General features: G+C 54.3%; 3 protein-coding genes across 5 annotated transcripts; 2 read left to right on the top strand and 1 right to left on the bottom strand.

The window, feature by feature from the left end:
• The first annotated feature begins 338 nt into the window (after nt 1-338).
• On the top strand, nt 339-1604 carry SEBOX (SEBOX homeobox). Its single transcript, XM_053995546.1, has 2 exons — nt 339-623; nt 747-1604. The coding sequence occupies exons 1-2, from the start codon at nt 339-341 to the stop codon at nt 993-995; spliced, it is 534 nt and encodes a 177-aa protein (XP_053851521.1). The 3' UTR covers nt 996-1604.
• Nucleotides 1605-1680: 76 nt separating this feature from the next.
• Nucleotides 1681-3993, bottom strand: TMEM199 (transmembrane protein 199). 3 transcript variants are annotated; one of them, XM_053995544.1, is made up of 6 exons: nt 3781-3993; nt 3634-3707; nt 3467-3556; nt 2569-2605; nt 2171-2283; nt 1681-2086 (listed from the first exon to the last, which is right to left on the bottom strand). In XM_053995544.1, the coding sequence occupies exons 1-6, from the start codon at nt 3950-3952 to the stop codon at nt 1991-1993; spliced, it is 582 nt and encodes a 193-aa protein (XP_053851519.1). In that variant the 5' UTR covers nt 3953-3993; the 3' UTR covers nt 1681-1990. The 3 variants fall into 3 exon arrangements, with proteins under 3 accessions (XP_053851519.1, XP_053851520.1, XP_053851518.1); XM_053995545.1 differs by having other exon boundaries at nt 2196-2283; XM_053995543.1 differs by having other exon boundaries at nt 1681-2283.
• Nucleotides 3994-4090: 97 nt separating this feature from the next.
• Nucleotides 4091-13186, top strand: POLDIP2 (DNA polymerase delta interacting protein 2). The gene is made up of 11 exons (XM_053995659.1): nt 4091-4275; nt 4619-4700; nt 5281-5378; nt 6138-6234; nt 6707-6782; nt 7302-7409; nt 7636-7772; nt 8712-8738; nt 8923-9048; nt 9457-9536; nt 11016-13186. Exons 1-11 carry the CDS (start codon nt 4091-4093, stop codon nt 11128-11130), a joined length of 1131 nt encoding a protein of 376 aa, XP_053851634.1. The 3' UTR covers nt 11131-13186.
• Nucleotides 13187-13376: the final 190 nt, after the last annotated feature.

Here is a 13376-nt window from a genome sequence, read left to right as displayed (position 1 = left end):
CGGGGGAGGGCGGGGAGCCGGGGAGGGAGCGCAAGGGGCGGGTGGCAGGTGGGTCCCCGAGCCCTGGCATCCTCACGGGTCCCACCGTGCCCCGACGGCGGCGCGGGGACACCTGTACGAGTAGCTGGTGGGGATACTGGTCCCCGGGGATGCTGGGGAGTCAGTCGGGGCTGTCGGGACTCTGCCATTGGGGGCGCGGAGCTGGGATCGGCCCCGGGAGCCCTTGGGAAGGGTTCGGGGGGGACAGCACCACCCGCTCGGGGCGGTCCCAGCCCGCCGGGGGGGACCTGGGGGGGATAAAAGCCGGGGCGGCGGCGGGCCCGGGGGAGCCGGGCAGGATGAGCGCGGCCCCGGGCACCTCCCGCGCTCCCCAGCCGCTGCTCCGCTTCCCCGACGGGGCGGGCGGGCCGGGCGGCGGGCGGGCGGCGGGGGGGGGCGGCGCCCCGGGGCCTTGCCCCTGTCCCTGTCCCTGCCCGGGGGGGCCGCGGAAGCGGCGGCGGACCACGTTCAGCCGGGGGCAGCTGTCGGAGCTGGAGCGAGCCTTCGCCGCCGTGCCCTACCCGGACATCGCCACCCGGGAGCGCCTGGCCGAGCTCACCCAGCTGCCCGAGGCCAAGATCCAGGTGAGCACAGGCGGGACCCTCCCTTCCATCCCTTCCTCCTTCTCTCCCGGGGTACCCTCTCCTCCGCGGGGCCACCCTGTCGGGGCGCTGTCGGTGTCTCACAGTTCCCGTCGCCCGTCCCAGGTCTGGTTCCAGAACCGCCGCGCCCGCAGGATCCGTAGCGCTAAGCCAGAGCCGCCACCGCTACCGCCGCCGCCGCCGCCCGGGGAGCGGGGTCTCCCCGCGGCACCTCCCGACGGCAGCATCCCGTGCCCAGGCCCTGCCCTGCCGCCGCCGCGATCCCACAGCCCCGCTCGGGGCCTCCCCACCTCGCTGGGCTCCATCTCCGACCTCATCTACAGCGCGGCCATCACCAACCTGGGCGAGCCATAGCCGTGGCAAGGACCCCTGGCTTCTGGGGACCCTCCTGGCACCGCGGCCCCCCCGGATTAGCGCCACGATTTCATTAGGGTGCGGAATTACTGCCGGTCCCAAAGGCTCCGAGGATGTCATCCAATATCCTAAATGCCGGTGCGGCCACAGCAGGGGCAGCTCCCCATCAGCTCCCTAATACCGACTAATCTTTTGGAAAAAATACCTTAATCTGAGGCCGTATCCACGGATGATTGTGGCGCGGCCGCCCCTAATCCGCAGGCACGTTCGCAGGTGCCGGCAGATCTCCCTGGATCAGATATTAAACCGTGTTTCCAGGGGGGCTTAGCTGCCATCAGAGCATTAATCACTGTGTCTGGCCCTGGCAGAGCGCCCACCCGGCAGGTGTCTGGCGTGGGTGTCCCCTCCCTGCTGTGGGTGCACTGAGCTGGCTCTGCTCTCTGTCCCACGGCACCTGAGAAACCCCTGGGCTCAGTGTTGAGGGGTGCTCCCTCCCTACCTCCAGAATCTGCCCTTTGGCAGGGGGTTGGGAGCACCGTGCATCCCTCACTGTGCAGGCACAGGAAGGTTTGGACTGGAGATGGAGCAGGATGCAGAGGGAGAGGGAAGAGTCACATCTCAGCGGTGTCTTAGACACCACATCAATGTTTCTCATACCAACAGACACCTCCTGACACGCAGCAAGAAGGTTACAAACACACAGTGTTATTTATTCCCAGAATAAAAGGACAGGAATTTCCCAGAACAGGGATGACAGGAGCTGGTGCCCCTCTCCCTGCTGGAGTGGTTGGAGTCCACAGCCATTCCCTCTCCTGTTCTGCAGCTCTGGGATTTCCAACCCATGATTCATTTCAGGAGCAGGAAGCAAAGGACGAGCCTGAGGAGTGCAGCAGTCTTCCCACAGCAGGAACAGGTAGAGACAGGACAAGATCTGTCCCAAATTAGCAGCTCCTGGGGAGGACAAAATCCTCCAGCACGAAGCCTGCAGTTCACGGTCACAGTTTCCCAAGGTCCCCTTCGAGGGTCCGCACCATCACGTACAACTCGGCCAAGCCCACCACCGAGGCCACAATGACAGCTGACAGGACACGCTGGGGACACAAGAGAGAGAGGGGTGACCCTGGGTGTCCGGCCTGGCCAGCACAGAGGGGCTGCCAGGGGCTGGGCTCGCTCACCGCCGCTGTCTCTGCGAACACGTACTGGCTGCCCAGGTAGGTGCAGGCAAAGGCGGCCACCACGGTGACAATGAAGTTGAAGATGGTGATGACGACGGCTTTCACGGAGCGAACTGGGGACAGGGGGGTGAAGGAGCTCATTTTAGCTAGGGCTGGAGACAAGGTGTAATCATGCACAGCTGCCTCAGCTGGGAGATGTAATCCTGCAGGAGTCACACGCTTGGTGCCTCCAGAAATATTGGCAAGAATGACCAAGAGGCTCCTTTATTCAAGGAACACTTCAGTGCATGAAAACCTTCTGGTGAGACATTCCGAGAGGGAAGGGCTGTCACCAGCTGGAGATGGAACAGTTCCCATGCCTGACCTGCCACATGTCAACAGGACAGGGAGCCACTCACCTTGCCTCCCAAATTCAGCCAATGGCCCGTTCATCTCCTGAAAGAAGGGATTGAAACAGCTTGTGATCACCTGTATTTTCATGTTAATAGTAATGTTATTACTGTGTATGCAGAATAAAAACAATGCCAACGCCCTGTCCTGTCTCCAAGACTCTGAGGTTTTGGGTGGGTGGCTGTGGGGGAGCAGCAGTTTCACAGCACACAGGTTCCTCTGAGATTTTGCACAAGCTCTGCTAAACCCACCCTGGATTATAGATCACAGCATGGTCTGGCCTGGAAGGGCACCTTAAAGACCATTCTAGCCCCTGCCATGAGCAGGGACACCTTTCACTAAACCAGGTCAAACCTTGGCAGAGAGCAAAGCAGATCTTCCCATGAGAGTTAATGTGTACCTGGATGCCAGGTACAGTGTGGAAGGGCAGAATGGGACCCCAAGGAATGCCAGCAGGAAGGGATGCTGACTTGTCTGAACAGTCACCCTGCCAGAAGATCTCAGTTCTCTCAGGAAGGAATGAGTGCCCACATATGATCTTGTATTTTCAGCTTTTACCTTGACATGAATGAGGCAATTTTAAAACTATGACGAAAATTTAACCAGCACAGATGTTCCCAGTCAAACATTTACAGCATGTGCTCAGTCTCCCAGAACAGAACCTGAGATCTCTGGCGCTGTAAGCAGTTCCCAAAAGTCAGTATGTCTAATTCACCACCCCGTTAACCCTGTCCTACCTCTGTCCCCAGCACCAGATCTGTTGTTCCCGGTGTGTTTACAGTGTGCTCTCCTCCAGTGCCTGCCACATTCGCCCTGCACTGCGCTCACTCTAAGGGGGAAAATCTCCTTTGCTCTCAGGTGTTTGAGGGATGAATCCTGGCAGCAGGCACTGCAGCAGCCCCTCACCTGGCCGGTGATGTTGCGGGTCATCCGCTTGTACTCCTCGTGTGCCAGCTTGGCCTTGATCCGCTCCAGCCGGGCCACCAGCTCGGGGTTCTGGGGGAGGCACAGACCCACCGTGAGGGCCGGGAGCCTCCGCCTCCTCCCGCGGCTCCCGGCCGGCCCTCACTTACCCGCGGCGGCACCGGCACCTCGGGCAGGTGGATCTCGCATCCTTCCAGCAGCTCGTGTAGGTGCAGCGGAGACCCTGCGGGCGGGGCACGGGGCGGTCACGGCGCGATCACGGCGCGATCCGGGCGCCCCGGCGCAGCGCGGCCTACCTGCCTCCCGCAGCGCGGCGTGCAGCCCCCGCAGCAGGCTGAAAGGCACCAGCCCTCCTTCCTCCGCCAGCGCCGCCTCCAACTCATCCCTCAGCCCGGCGGGCAGCGCTGCCAACTCGCCGGCCCGCACCGCCCGCCGCAGCCGCGGCCCGGCCCGCACCGACGACGCCATGTTGGGCCCGGCCGGCGTTGCCGGGGCGACCGGGAGGGGCGGTGAGGGGGAACCATAGAGACGGCGGGGCGGGGCGGAGCGGCGCGGGCCGCGGGCGGGGCGGCGCGGCGCGGGGCACTGTGGGCCGCGGGCGGTGGGATGTCGGGCGGCGCGGCGCGGCGGTACGTGGCGGCGGCGCTGGGCCGGGCCCGGGCCCGCGGGCCGCCCCCGCTCTGGGAGCCGCCCCCCGCCCGCCACCTGCGGGCTCTGGGCACCGGGGGGGCAGCGGCGCTGTCGCCGCCGCCGCCGCTGCTGCTGCCGCCCAGGCGGCACCTCTCGTCGCGGTGAGGCCTGTGAGGGGTTGGGTGAGGGCAGGGGAGTTGGGGTGTGGGCTGGGGTCTGTTGGGTCGCTGGGGGAAGCCTGTGGAAGAGCTGGGGGGCTGTCAGGGTGCAGACATGGGAGAGGGGGGGATTTGGCTAAAGGAACAGCTGGGGGAGGGTGTCCAGGGCAGTGGGGAGAGGGGACACTGGCAAAAGGCGGAGGGCAGGGGAAGGACTGGGCTGTACAGTGCATAGTGGGGCTCTTGTGCGGGACCCGAGGGACACCCAAGGTGGGCAGCAGTGTCCCCCTGGCCTCGGGGCTGCTTCAGCCCCTGCAAACCCTCCAAGCCGCCTCTCTGCTCGCAGGAACCGTCCCGAGGGCAAAGTGCTGGAGACCGTGGGGGTGTTTGAGGCCCCGAAGCAGCACGGGAAATACGAGACAGGCCAGGTAAGGGGTTCTGGGGGGCACAGCTGACCCTGCAGCCTCGTGCCACAGGGATTGGGCAGCCGAGGGATTTCCTGTAAGGAAAAGTCAGCAGCAGAATGCCAGGAGTTTCACAGCTCGGTGCTCCTTGTCTGTGCTGTGTCTGCAGTTTGTCAGTCATCTGACAATAGCAGCTTGATAAAAATCTGCAGCACGACACAACTGTTGTACAATGGCATTTGCTCCACTGTCTTCCTTTGGGGTTTTCTCCCTCAAGGATCCAAAGAGATAATCAGTGAATTTGAGAAATAAGAGCTAAACTTGTCATTCCTGTCCTTAAGACTCTCAGATCTGTTTGTCAGCAGTCTGTCCTTTCTGCTCTATTACTGCATTGCTGGTTTAGTCCTTCCCTTTTATGGGACAGAGATGACATGGGTTTCTTCTCCCATCCCAAACTGTTTCCCTCTTTCTGCTCTGGGTCATCACAGTGATGATTCTCCCTGTATCCCCATCCCACACATTAAACCTTTTGTGAATGTTTGTAGTTTTACCTCAGATAACAGATTTTAAAAATAATTCAGCTGCAATTATTTGTTCCTTCCAGCTCTTCCTTCACAGTGTGTTTGGCTATCGAGGAATAGTCCTGTTTCCCTGGCAAGCCAGGCTTTATGATCGGGATGTGGCTTCTCCTGTCACAGAAAAGTAAGGATTTGGGGATTTGCTCTGTTAGATTACCATTTTGTAGTGAGTTTCCTATTTGGGGTAAACAAGTGTTTTTTAAGGAGGAGCAATGGCATGGGCCTGTTTGCATGAGTGTAAACTAGGAGAGGTCATTAAAGAGGAGATCCTTCATTACTGAGTATTAATTAGAGACATGATGGAAGTATGAGAGATGAAAGTGTGTGTATGGAGGAAATAAAAATCAATTTAAAAAATATGCTCATGGCATTTTGTATTATACAAAAAGGACCCTTTTTGAGTTAGATCCAGGCTCCTGTGTCACCAGTTGGAGGCTGCTGCAGATTGCCAGCGAGTTGGATTTGTCAGCTTCCTCCTCAGCTTCATCCCACTAAGCCAAGTTCATCCTTCTTGACTTTCTATTCAGTTCTCTCCCCTCTTGCATCTGTGTTTCCCCTGGCCTGTGATGAATTGTGCTGGGAAGGAGTGAGGATCAGAGAGAAAATCAGAGGGCAGTAGGAATATCCACCCCAGAGAGGAGCCTACACTGAGCAGGAAAAATCTTTGAGCTGTTGTGCCTGTGCCAGACACCACTGCTGGTCGTCTCAGCTCGTCTGTCATTGTGTGGGTGGCTCGTGGGGCTCTGGTTTGGGTGCAACCAGATGATTACAGGCTGCAAAATGTGGCTTTAAAAAAAAATGATTGTTAATAAGTGCTTGGTCCTGGTAACAAGAATTTGCTGCCATCCTGGGCTTGAGCTCAGAGCTTTGCTTTTCTCTTTAGGAGCGAGAATGTGGCAGGCCATGGTTCCAAAGAGGTCAAGGGTAAAACACACACTTACTACCAGGTGTTAATAGATGCCCGGGATTGTCCACATATAGTAAGTAATGAGTAATCTTGGTATTGAAACTTGAGTATCTTCTCCTACATGAGTGGTTCAAAGGGACAGGCACTGAAGGAAAATTGCTTTGGTGGCTAACTGGATTGGTTAGGATTTTTGGATAAATGTGTTCTGCAAGGCATGTTTTCCCTGAGAGAGATCATCTGGAATGTCATACACCTGTTTTCTGGATCATGTTTCCCCTTTCCAACCTCCTTTCCTCTTCCTGGTTCTGTTCCCACACTGTTGCACACAGGTCATTAGGAATGTGGGCTGCAGCACTGAAAATGCTTCTCACTTGTTTGAGTGGGGAGTTAACCCAGAGGAATTAAATGGAGAGAAGTTCTGAGGTGAATTGGTTAAATGAAATAAACATTACTTGCTTTATAAACCACACTAACGAGCTGAAATATGACTGGAAGCTGTCCTGCAGCAATGCACACAGAAAGACATAAACCTCCCTGTTTCTCAGTCCCAGAGATCACAGACAGAGGCAGTGACGTTCCTGGCAAATCATGATGACAGCAGAGCCCTCTATGCCATCCCAGGTGAGTAAAATCCTCCCGCAGCCTCTGCTTGTTGTGAGGTGAGGTAGAAAAGGTATCAGTGGTCAACCCCTGAAGCAGCAATTCCTGCAGGACATTCTGTAGTGGATCTGTCCATAGCTTTGGGCCCTCAGTGATCAGACACAGCCATGTCTGATGTGAGCTTTTGAGACATAGATCCCATACCAAGTTGTATATGGGCTGTTCTACTTTGTTAGGACAGCTGGATTTATTCCTGTCCTGGGCATTTGCTGCCCAGAGTGCTTTTGGGGCAGTGCAGGCACTTTGCAGGGCAGTGTGTGTTTATCAGAGGAGTCACTCCATGAAAAATCTCACAGGAGAGCACTGCCAAGAGTTATTCCTGGCACATCTCCTCCATTCTTCATTGCAGTTGTGATACTAGCTTTGACTTCTGCTGCCAAAGTCCTTTTTTCTCACTAGTGTGATCAATTTTTCTGCCAGGAGACTTCTGAGCTGCTCTCTGCTGGGGAAGTTCCATAGGTTTGGGGGTTTCTTTTTCAGGTTTAGACTATGTAAGCCATGAAGACATCCTTCCCTACAGCTCCACTGATCAAGTGCCCATCCAGCATGAGCTCTTTGAGAGGTTCCTCATGTACGACCAAACAAAAGGTAAATTCTGGCTTCACAGGGAATTCTTCAGAGCCAGATGCTTGCAGTGCTCTATAAAAAATACCCAAACCCCATTATCCTGGATATGGTATAAAAATCATGTCGAGCTTGGGGTTTGTTACAGTCAAGCTGCCTTTGAATATTTTTTTTAACCGTGTGAAAGGAACTGTGTTGAGGGGAGAGCACTCCAGCTCCAGTGTTGCCTCTCACCTTTCCCTCCCCACAGTCCCACCTTTTGTAGCAAGGGACACTCTGTGTGCGTGGCAGGAGAAGAACCACCCCTGGCTGGAGCTCTCGGATGTGCACCGAGAAACCACGGAGAACATCCGTGTCACTGTTATCCCCTTCTACATGGGCATGAGGGTAAGTCTGTGCTGCTCTGCTAATTCTGCCATTTGTTTCACTGGCTTGTTTCTGTAAGACTGGTTTGCTGCCTGAAGGTACCTTCTGCTTACTGGAGAAGTGACATTTAACCACAGTTGCCATTTTGTTCTCATGGGTATAAACATGAAACTGTTTTGTCATGTATTTTTGGAGAACAGCTCCTGCATATTGGCTTTTGCTGGTTATCAGTAGGATGAGAAATAATCTGTAATGTTCAGTGCTAGCAAGATGTTTGGGAAGACTTTTGAATTGGTCCTGTTACAGCCAGTGAGGTGACACTGGGACCATCTGCTCTGTAACAACAGACACGTCTGTTATCCTGCCCAGTGATGGGCTGCGGTTCCCTGCCCGTTTCCTGCCTCTAGTTTGGCTAAAGCCTTCTGGATTTAGCTGATAACCATGTGCTCTTTATAGCACAGAACTTCACGTGGACCATCCAAAATAATGTGGCTCCAACAGACTCCTTCCTGAGTGGGAGAGCTGGGAGTTCCCTCAGCATGTTTGTGATTTCTGAGCACGGCTGCTGGGGAGCCTGAGCTGTGGCAGGTGCACGTTTTGGTGTGGATTTGCAGCTTTTGTGGAGTGCAGCTGATGTTTGTCAGAAAAACAGGTGCCTGAAGGCAAGGAAAGGGGTGTTTCTAGATGTGTAGAAAGAGTGTAATTAACATGGAGATGAACCCTGGGGGTTGTCACGAGATCCTTGCAAATCTCCCACCTCTGATTACTGTAGAGCAGAGCCAGTGCCGGGCTCTGCTGATGGAAGGCCTCAGAGAGCAGCTGTCTGTGCTCATGTGAGTTGTCTGCGTCACCCTGGCACGGAGTGAGAGCCCCTGTGCTGGTGCTGTGGTGACAGCTGAAGAGGTTTTTGGCACCACATGTCCAAGGGCAGCTGCTAAAGTCTTTTGTTTCTCTTGACAGGAAGCCCAGAATTCCCATGTCTACTGGGTAAGTGCCTTTTATATCACGAGCAGCTAAAGGGAAGGAGTTAATTTGCTGTGGCGTCACTGCAGTGTGAGAAGCTCTGAGGGAGAGTAGCCTTTGCCTGGCAACTGTTTCCCAGTGCCAGCTGTTGGTTATCAACTGGTTGCAGCTGATTGCAGCTCTTGATAAGAGTCTTTCTTCTGCCCAGTGGCGCTACTGTATCCGCCTGGAGAACCTGGACAGTGAGGTGGTGCAGCTCCGAGAACGGCACTGGAGGATATTCAGCTTGTCTGGCACCTTGGAAACGGTCCGGGGCCGTGGGGTTGTAGGAAGGGTAGGTACCAAGCAGCCTTTTTTTTTTTTGGGAAACACGGCCCTTTGCTGGAGTTCTCTCACTTGGTTGTGTGGATTTGCCAGTGAATTGCTGAGTGGGCACTTGAAATAGATGGAGTGGGAAGGTGGCAGTGAAAAAAGTCACGTGAGCTTTTCATCTGTTGTTTGTCTGCATGAACTGAAACTTCACACTGAGTATTAGAGGATGATCCTAAATGACTGGTGGTTGGAAAAGTGGAATAATAATGGGATTCTGGTGCTACTCACTGGACAAATTGTTTGCTGTGTAATTGGCAGAAGTGCTGGGGTATAGGTCCCTGTTTGTTTTGTTTTTCATGCTATATAAATTTCCTGTTGATGCCTATCTGTGGTAGAATTGCTGATGCCCAGTGGTCTTTTGTCTTCTCAGGAGCCAGTTTTGTCCAAAGAACAGCCAGCATTTCAGTACAGCAGCCACGTCTCCCTGCAGGCATCCAGTGGTCACATGTGGTAAGAAGCCCTTATTGCTGCAGCAGTGTTTTGGGTGTAGGACCCCCCAGCAGCGAGCTGGGGTACAGTTTGTAGCGTGGGGGTGTGGCTGGAAGCTGGGTGGAAGTGGACTGGACAGGGCATAGTTGGTAACTAAAATCTGATGAGTTCCTCTCTAGCTGTATCCTAGTTAGTGATAAGATAATCTGTTGGTTCTCTGCACTAGGAGGGGTTCCAGGATAATTTATCTTCCTGCTGTGGTAGACTGGATTTAAAGACATTAAGCAGTTGTTCCTTTTGTCCTTGGTGCAAGAGCCAAGGCCTTGTGCTGGTGATTCCCTCAGCAGCAGGGATGTGTGCTCTGGTATCTCCTTTCTTGAGAGAGGATTGGGCTTTAACTCCATCTCTGTGCACTTCTGTGTCAGGAACTGGTCATGCAGGAGTTTTCCCAGTTCAGACCAGGTAAGGACTTCAGTCTAGCTGGTGTTTAAGTTTCTTCTTCTGTAAGTGCAGGGAGGGAAGTGCCCAGCTGAGTTGTTCTTTTCCTGTGCCTTGGGGTTAAAGCAGTTTCCCTTTATTTGCCTTTTGGCTGGGTTAGCACATTTAATATCACCTCTGTGTGGACAAAGATTGCACAGCAAACTCTTGCCTTCTGTATGAGAGGTCCTTCTGCATTTTTTTAAGGAAATCTCCTTCAAAGCTTAAGTTGCCTTTGAGTTGGGAAAAGCAGGAGAGCAGCTCTTTGCATATAGGGTGTACCTTGTTTGCCATGTGAAGTATATTGAATTGCCTGAATGGATGCCCTGGAGAATAAAACCAGATGGTCTAGTAGTTTTTTCCCTCTCTGCATACATCCTGAAGACAAAGAGACAAAGGTTCTGCAGCTCAGAAGCTGCTCAGCTTGATTTCTGGTGTTCAATTGTGTCCTCTCTGTCATGAGAACATGTTAATTTATCTCCACAACCCTCTTGCCCATGTTGTGTTCTGCAGTACAGTCATCTGTAGTTCAGAGCAGTAAACAAATGGTGGTACCAGGACAGGCAGGTTCAGTTCTGAAATGCAAAGCTGAAGCTATTCCAAATTACATCTGTGATGGGATTTCTTAATGTCATAGACAACCTGTGGAGCTCCTGCCAAGAAACACAAATCTGAATTTACATGTAACCAGTCTGTAAAAATAGCTCAGATGGCTCTGTCTCCTGGGGAGTGGGAGTTGGGTAAACACCACTGCAGGTGCATGGAGGGTGCTTGGCTCCTGTGGGCTGCAATCATCACAGCTTTGTGGAGGAAATGTGTTAGGGATGTGCTGTAAAACTGCCCAGGAGTCCTCCATAAATGAGTTATCTTGGCAGCAGATGTGTGCAGCTGAGCCCATGTCCTTGCTGCTGGACCAGCCTTGCAGATGGACCAGTGGAAGAGCTCAGGTCTTACCTTTTTGCTGATGCTTCCTAGGTGTGTTTGTCCCTGGCCTCAGTGTGACCTCTGCCATTATTTTTGCAGGGGCACTTTTCGATTTGAGAGGCCTGATGGCTCCCACTTTGATGTCCGAATCCCACCCTTTTCCTTGGAAAGCAACAAAGATGAGAAGACCCCTCCCTCTGGCCTTCACTGGTAGATCAGAGTGCCCAGAGCCACGGAGGCCTGTGTGTGTTGTAGACCTTTGCCTCCCCTTTATGCTGCAGCCAAGAACACGGAGCTTTTAAACATTTTAAACCATTTTTGTTTTAACTGTTGTCTGCCAGGGAGGCTTTTTTTTTTTTTTTTTTTTTTTTTTTGGAACTTTACTACTGGCCCTTCTCTCAGGCTGCTTGTAAAACATAAGCTGTGTACCAGGTAACCCTTCCCTCTGTGGCACCTGCTGGGTTTTTGGGGCTGGGGGATGTAGATCTGTGCTGCTGCAGAAGACTGGCCCCCCTCAGCAGGCCTGGACCTTTTCCAATGTGTTGTGACTTCTCTGCAATGTGAGGTTTCTCTAATAAACTGGCCCTTCCAGTTGCAACCAGTCTTCCTTCCTAAGCCAAGGCCATGGCTTTGCATCCAGCCTGTCCCAGCTTGTTGCTCCCCCCGTGTGGAGGCAGCCCAGAGTTCTTGCTGCTTCAGAAGCAGCTGCTCCTCTTTTAGGGAACAGGAATGTGAGCTCAGCTTTCCTGCAGTGCAGCTGCTTTTTGGGATTCAGCTGGGGTTGGAGCAGCCTGTGAGCTCCACTCATGGCACAGCTTGTCTGGGCTTTGTGCTCTGATACAAAGCCTGCTCTTTTTGGTGCAGAGGGGACAAGGTGGGTGACGTATGGTGCTGTCACAGTGTCCTGTGTGTGCAGAGCACCAGGCTCTGTGTTGTGCTGGTACAGGAGAGCTGAGGGGAGCCCTCTCCCTGCCAGGCCTTTGCTTTGCTGCAGGGATTTGCATCTCAGCTGCTGGAGGTTATTCCCTGCTCACACTGTGGCTGCATCCATATCTCCTTGGTAGTTTCTGCTTTGGCAGGAATGCTTGTTTTCACCTGGAATGCTGTGAGGCAGTGCTTGGCTTTCTGCTCCTGCTTGCTCTGCTTGGCAGGTTGTGATTTTTTGGTGGCACGTTGTCTGGAGGGCCCTGCAGGACTGTGCAGGTCAGTGAAATCCCTGTAAGATGACAATGTATGGATGTGTGGGAAAGCCTGAGCAGCTCTGAGGATTGCAAAGATCATCAGCCCCCATGGTGTGGAACCCTTCTGGCTGCCTCTGGGTTTCCAGATTTCTGCAAGTCTGGAAGGCAGAAGTGCTTGGCTTTGTGGTAACCCTAGGAAGAGATTCCAGCCTTCCTCCTTTCCCTAATCTTGCTTAAATGACAAAGTATAACTCACGGGATGTTTTCCTTGATTTAGAGGTATCCTAGATTTTCCCTCTGCCCTGGAACCCCCTCTAAGCAGGCTGTTTGCCTTTGGCTCTGCAAGGCAGAGCTGAGGCAGTGCTGTGGGCACAGCCAGTGGATTCCTGTTTAGAGACACTCAATCACTGCAGTGCTCATCTGTCACCAGTCCCTTCAATTCTGTGTCTTCCTTCCTCTCAGGTAGTATGTGCTCATATTTAGAGTTTCAAAGGTTTAAACAGCCAGTCTGCTTTTAGGGGTAGAAAAGGATCCCTAAAAACCATTCACAGCTGACAACCCCACACTGCTGCTGTCATGCTGATTTCCTCTCAGGAGGAGGAGGTGGGAAGATGCCTCAAGTTCAGAGGCAGCAGGAACCTCTAGGAACCTGCTTTTCCCTTCCCATGCAGCTGCCCTGCCTCTCCCTCGGCTTGTTTCAGCTTTCCTGGCGATTGCAACACCCCCGTGAATGTTTAACCTAACTGCTCCACCCCTAAGGGATGGAGTGATCGCGGGGCAGGCTCTGCTGGGGTTTGGGGTGATGTCCCATCGGGGCTGAGGCTCTGCCTAGGAACGGGCATTCCTGCCTGGATAATGATTGGCAAGACCGAGGTCACCGCGGTAACAGACCGGGGCACGGGAGGAATGTTTCCACTCCAGCAGGCTTGGCCGTCCTGTCCTGGCGCCTGGGCGCGATGCCAGACGCTCGGCAGGGCCTTTCCCCATCTCCTTCATCCCTCCGGCCCCTTCCCGGAGCGCGGCCGAGCCCCGTCCCCCTCTCTGTGTAAATACCTGTACAAAGAACCAACCAATAAAGCGCTGAACGAACGGCTCTGCCTCCCGCCTCTCATTGCCCAGCGGCGCTACGGCCGCCAACGCCGCTGCTCTTCCCTCCCCGCCCCGGGGCTCTTTTCCCGGGGCTCGCCCCTGCCCTTTTTCCCGGGGCTCCTTTCCCGGGGCTCGCCCCTGCCCTTTTTCCCGGGTTCTTTTCCCGGGGCTCGCCCTTGCCCTTTTTCCC

Source organism: Vidua macroura, chromosome 20 (assembly GCF_024509145.1).
Source record: "Vidua macroura isolate BioBank_ID:100142 chromosome 20, ASM2450914v1, whole genome shotgun sequence".
Lineage (NCBI taxonomy): Eukaryota > Metazoa > Chordata > Aves > Passeriformes > Viduidae > Vidua > Vidua macroura.
The sequence above is the reverse complement of the archived record's forward strand: the minus strand, read 5'-3'. Positions and strand labels throughout refer to the sequence as shown.

Excerpts from the sequence above, each read along its gene's own strand:
- SEBOX (XM_053995546.1), top strand. The coding sequence starts at position 339 with ATGAGCGCGGCCCCGGGCACCTCCCGCGCTCCCCAGCCGCTGCTCCGC. Across the intron at positions 624-746 it reads TGCCCGAGGCCAAGATCCAG|GTCTGGTTCCAGAACCGCCG; the intron begins GTGAGCACAGGC and ends CGCCCGTCCCAG.
- TMEM199 (XM_053995543.1), bottom strand. The coding sequence starts at position 3,952 with ATGGCGTCGTCGGTGCGGGCCGGGCCGCGGCTGCGGCGGGCGGTGCGG. Across the intron at positions 3,557-3,633 it reads AGGTGCCGGTGCCGCCGCGG|AACCCCGAGCTGGTGGCCCG; the intron begins GTAAGTGAGGGC and ends TGCCTCCCCCAG. Across the intron at positions 2,606-3,466 it reads CCCGCAACATCACCGGCCAG|GAGATGAACGGGCCATTGGC; the intron begins GTGAGGGGCTGC and ends CCCTTCTTTCAG.
- POLDIP2 (XM_053995659.1), top strand. The coding sequence starts at position 4,091 with ATGTCGGGCGGCGCGGCGCGGCGGTACGTGGCGGCGGCGCTGGGCCGG. Across the intron at positions 6,235-6,706 it reads CCCGGGATTGTCCACATATA|TCCCAGAGATCACAGACAGA; the intron begins GTAAGTAATGAG and ends CCTGTTTCTCAG. Across the intron at positions 7,410-7,635 it reads CATGTACGACCAAACAAAAG|TCCCACCTTTTGTAGCAAGG; the intron begins GTAAATTCTGGC and ends CCCTCCCCACAG.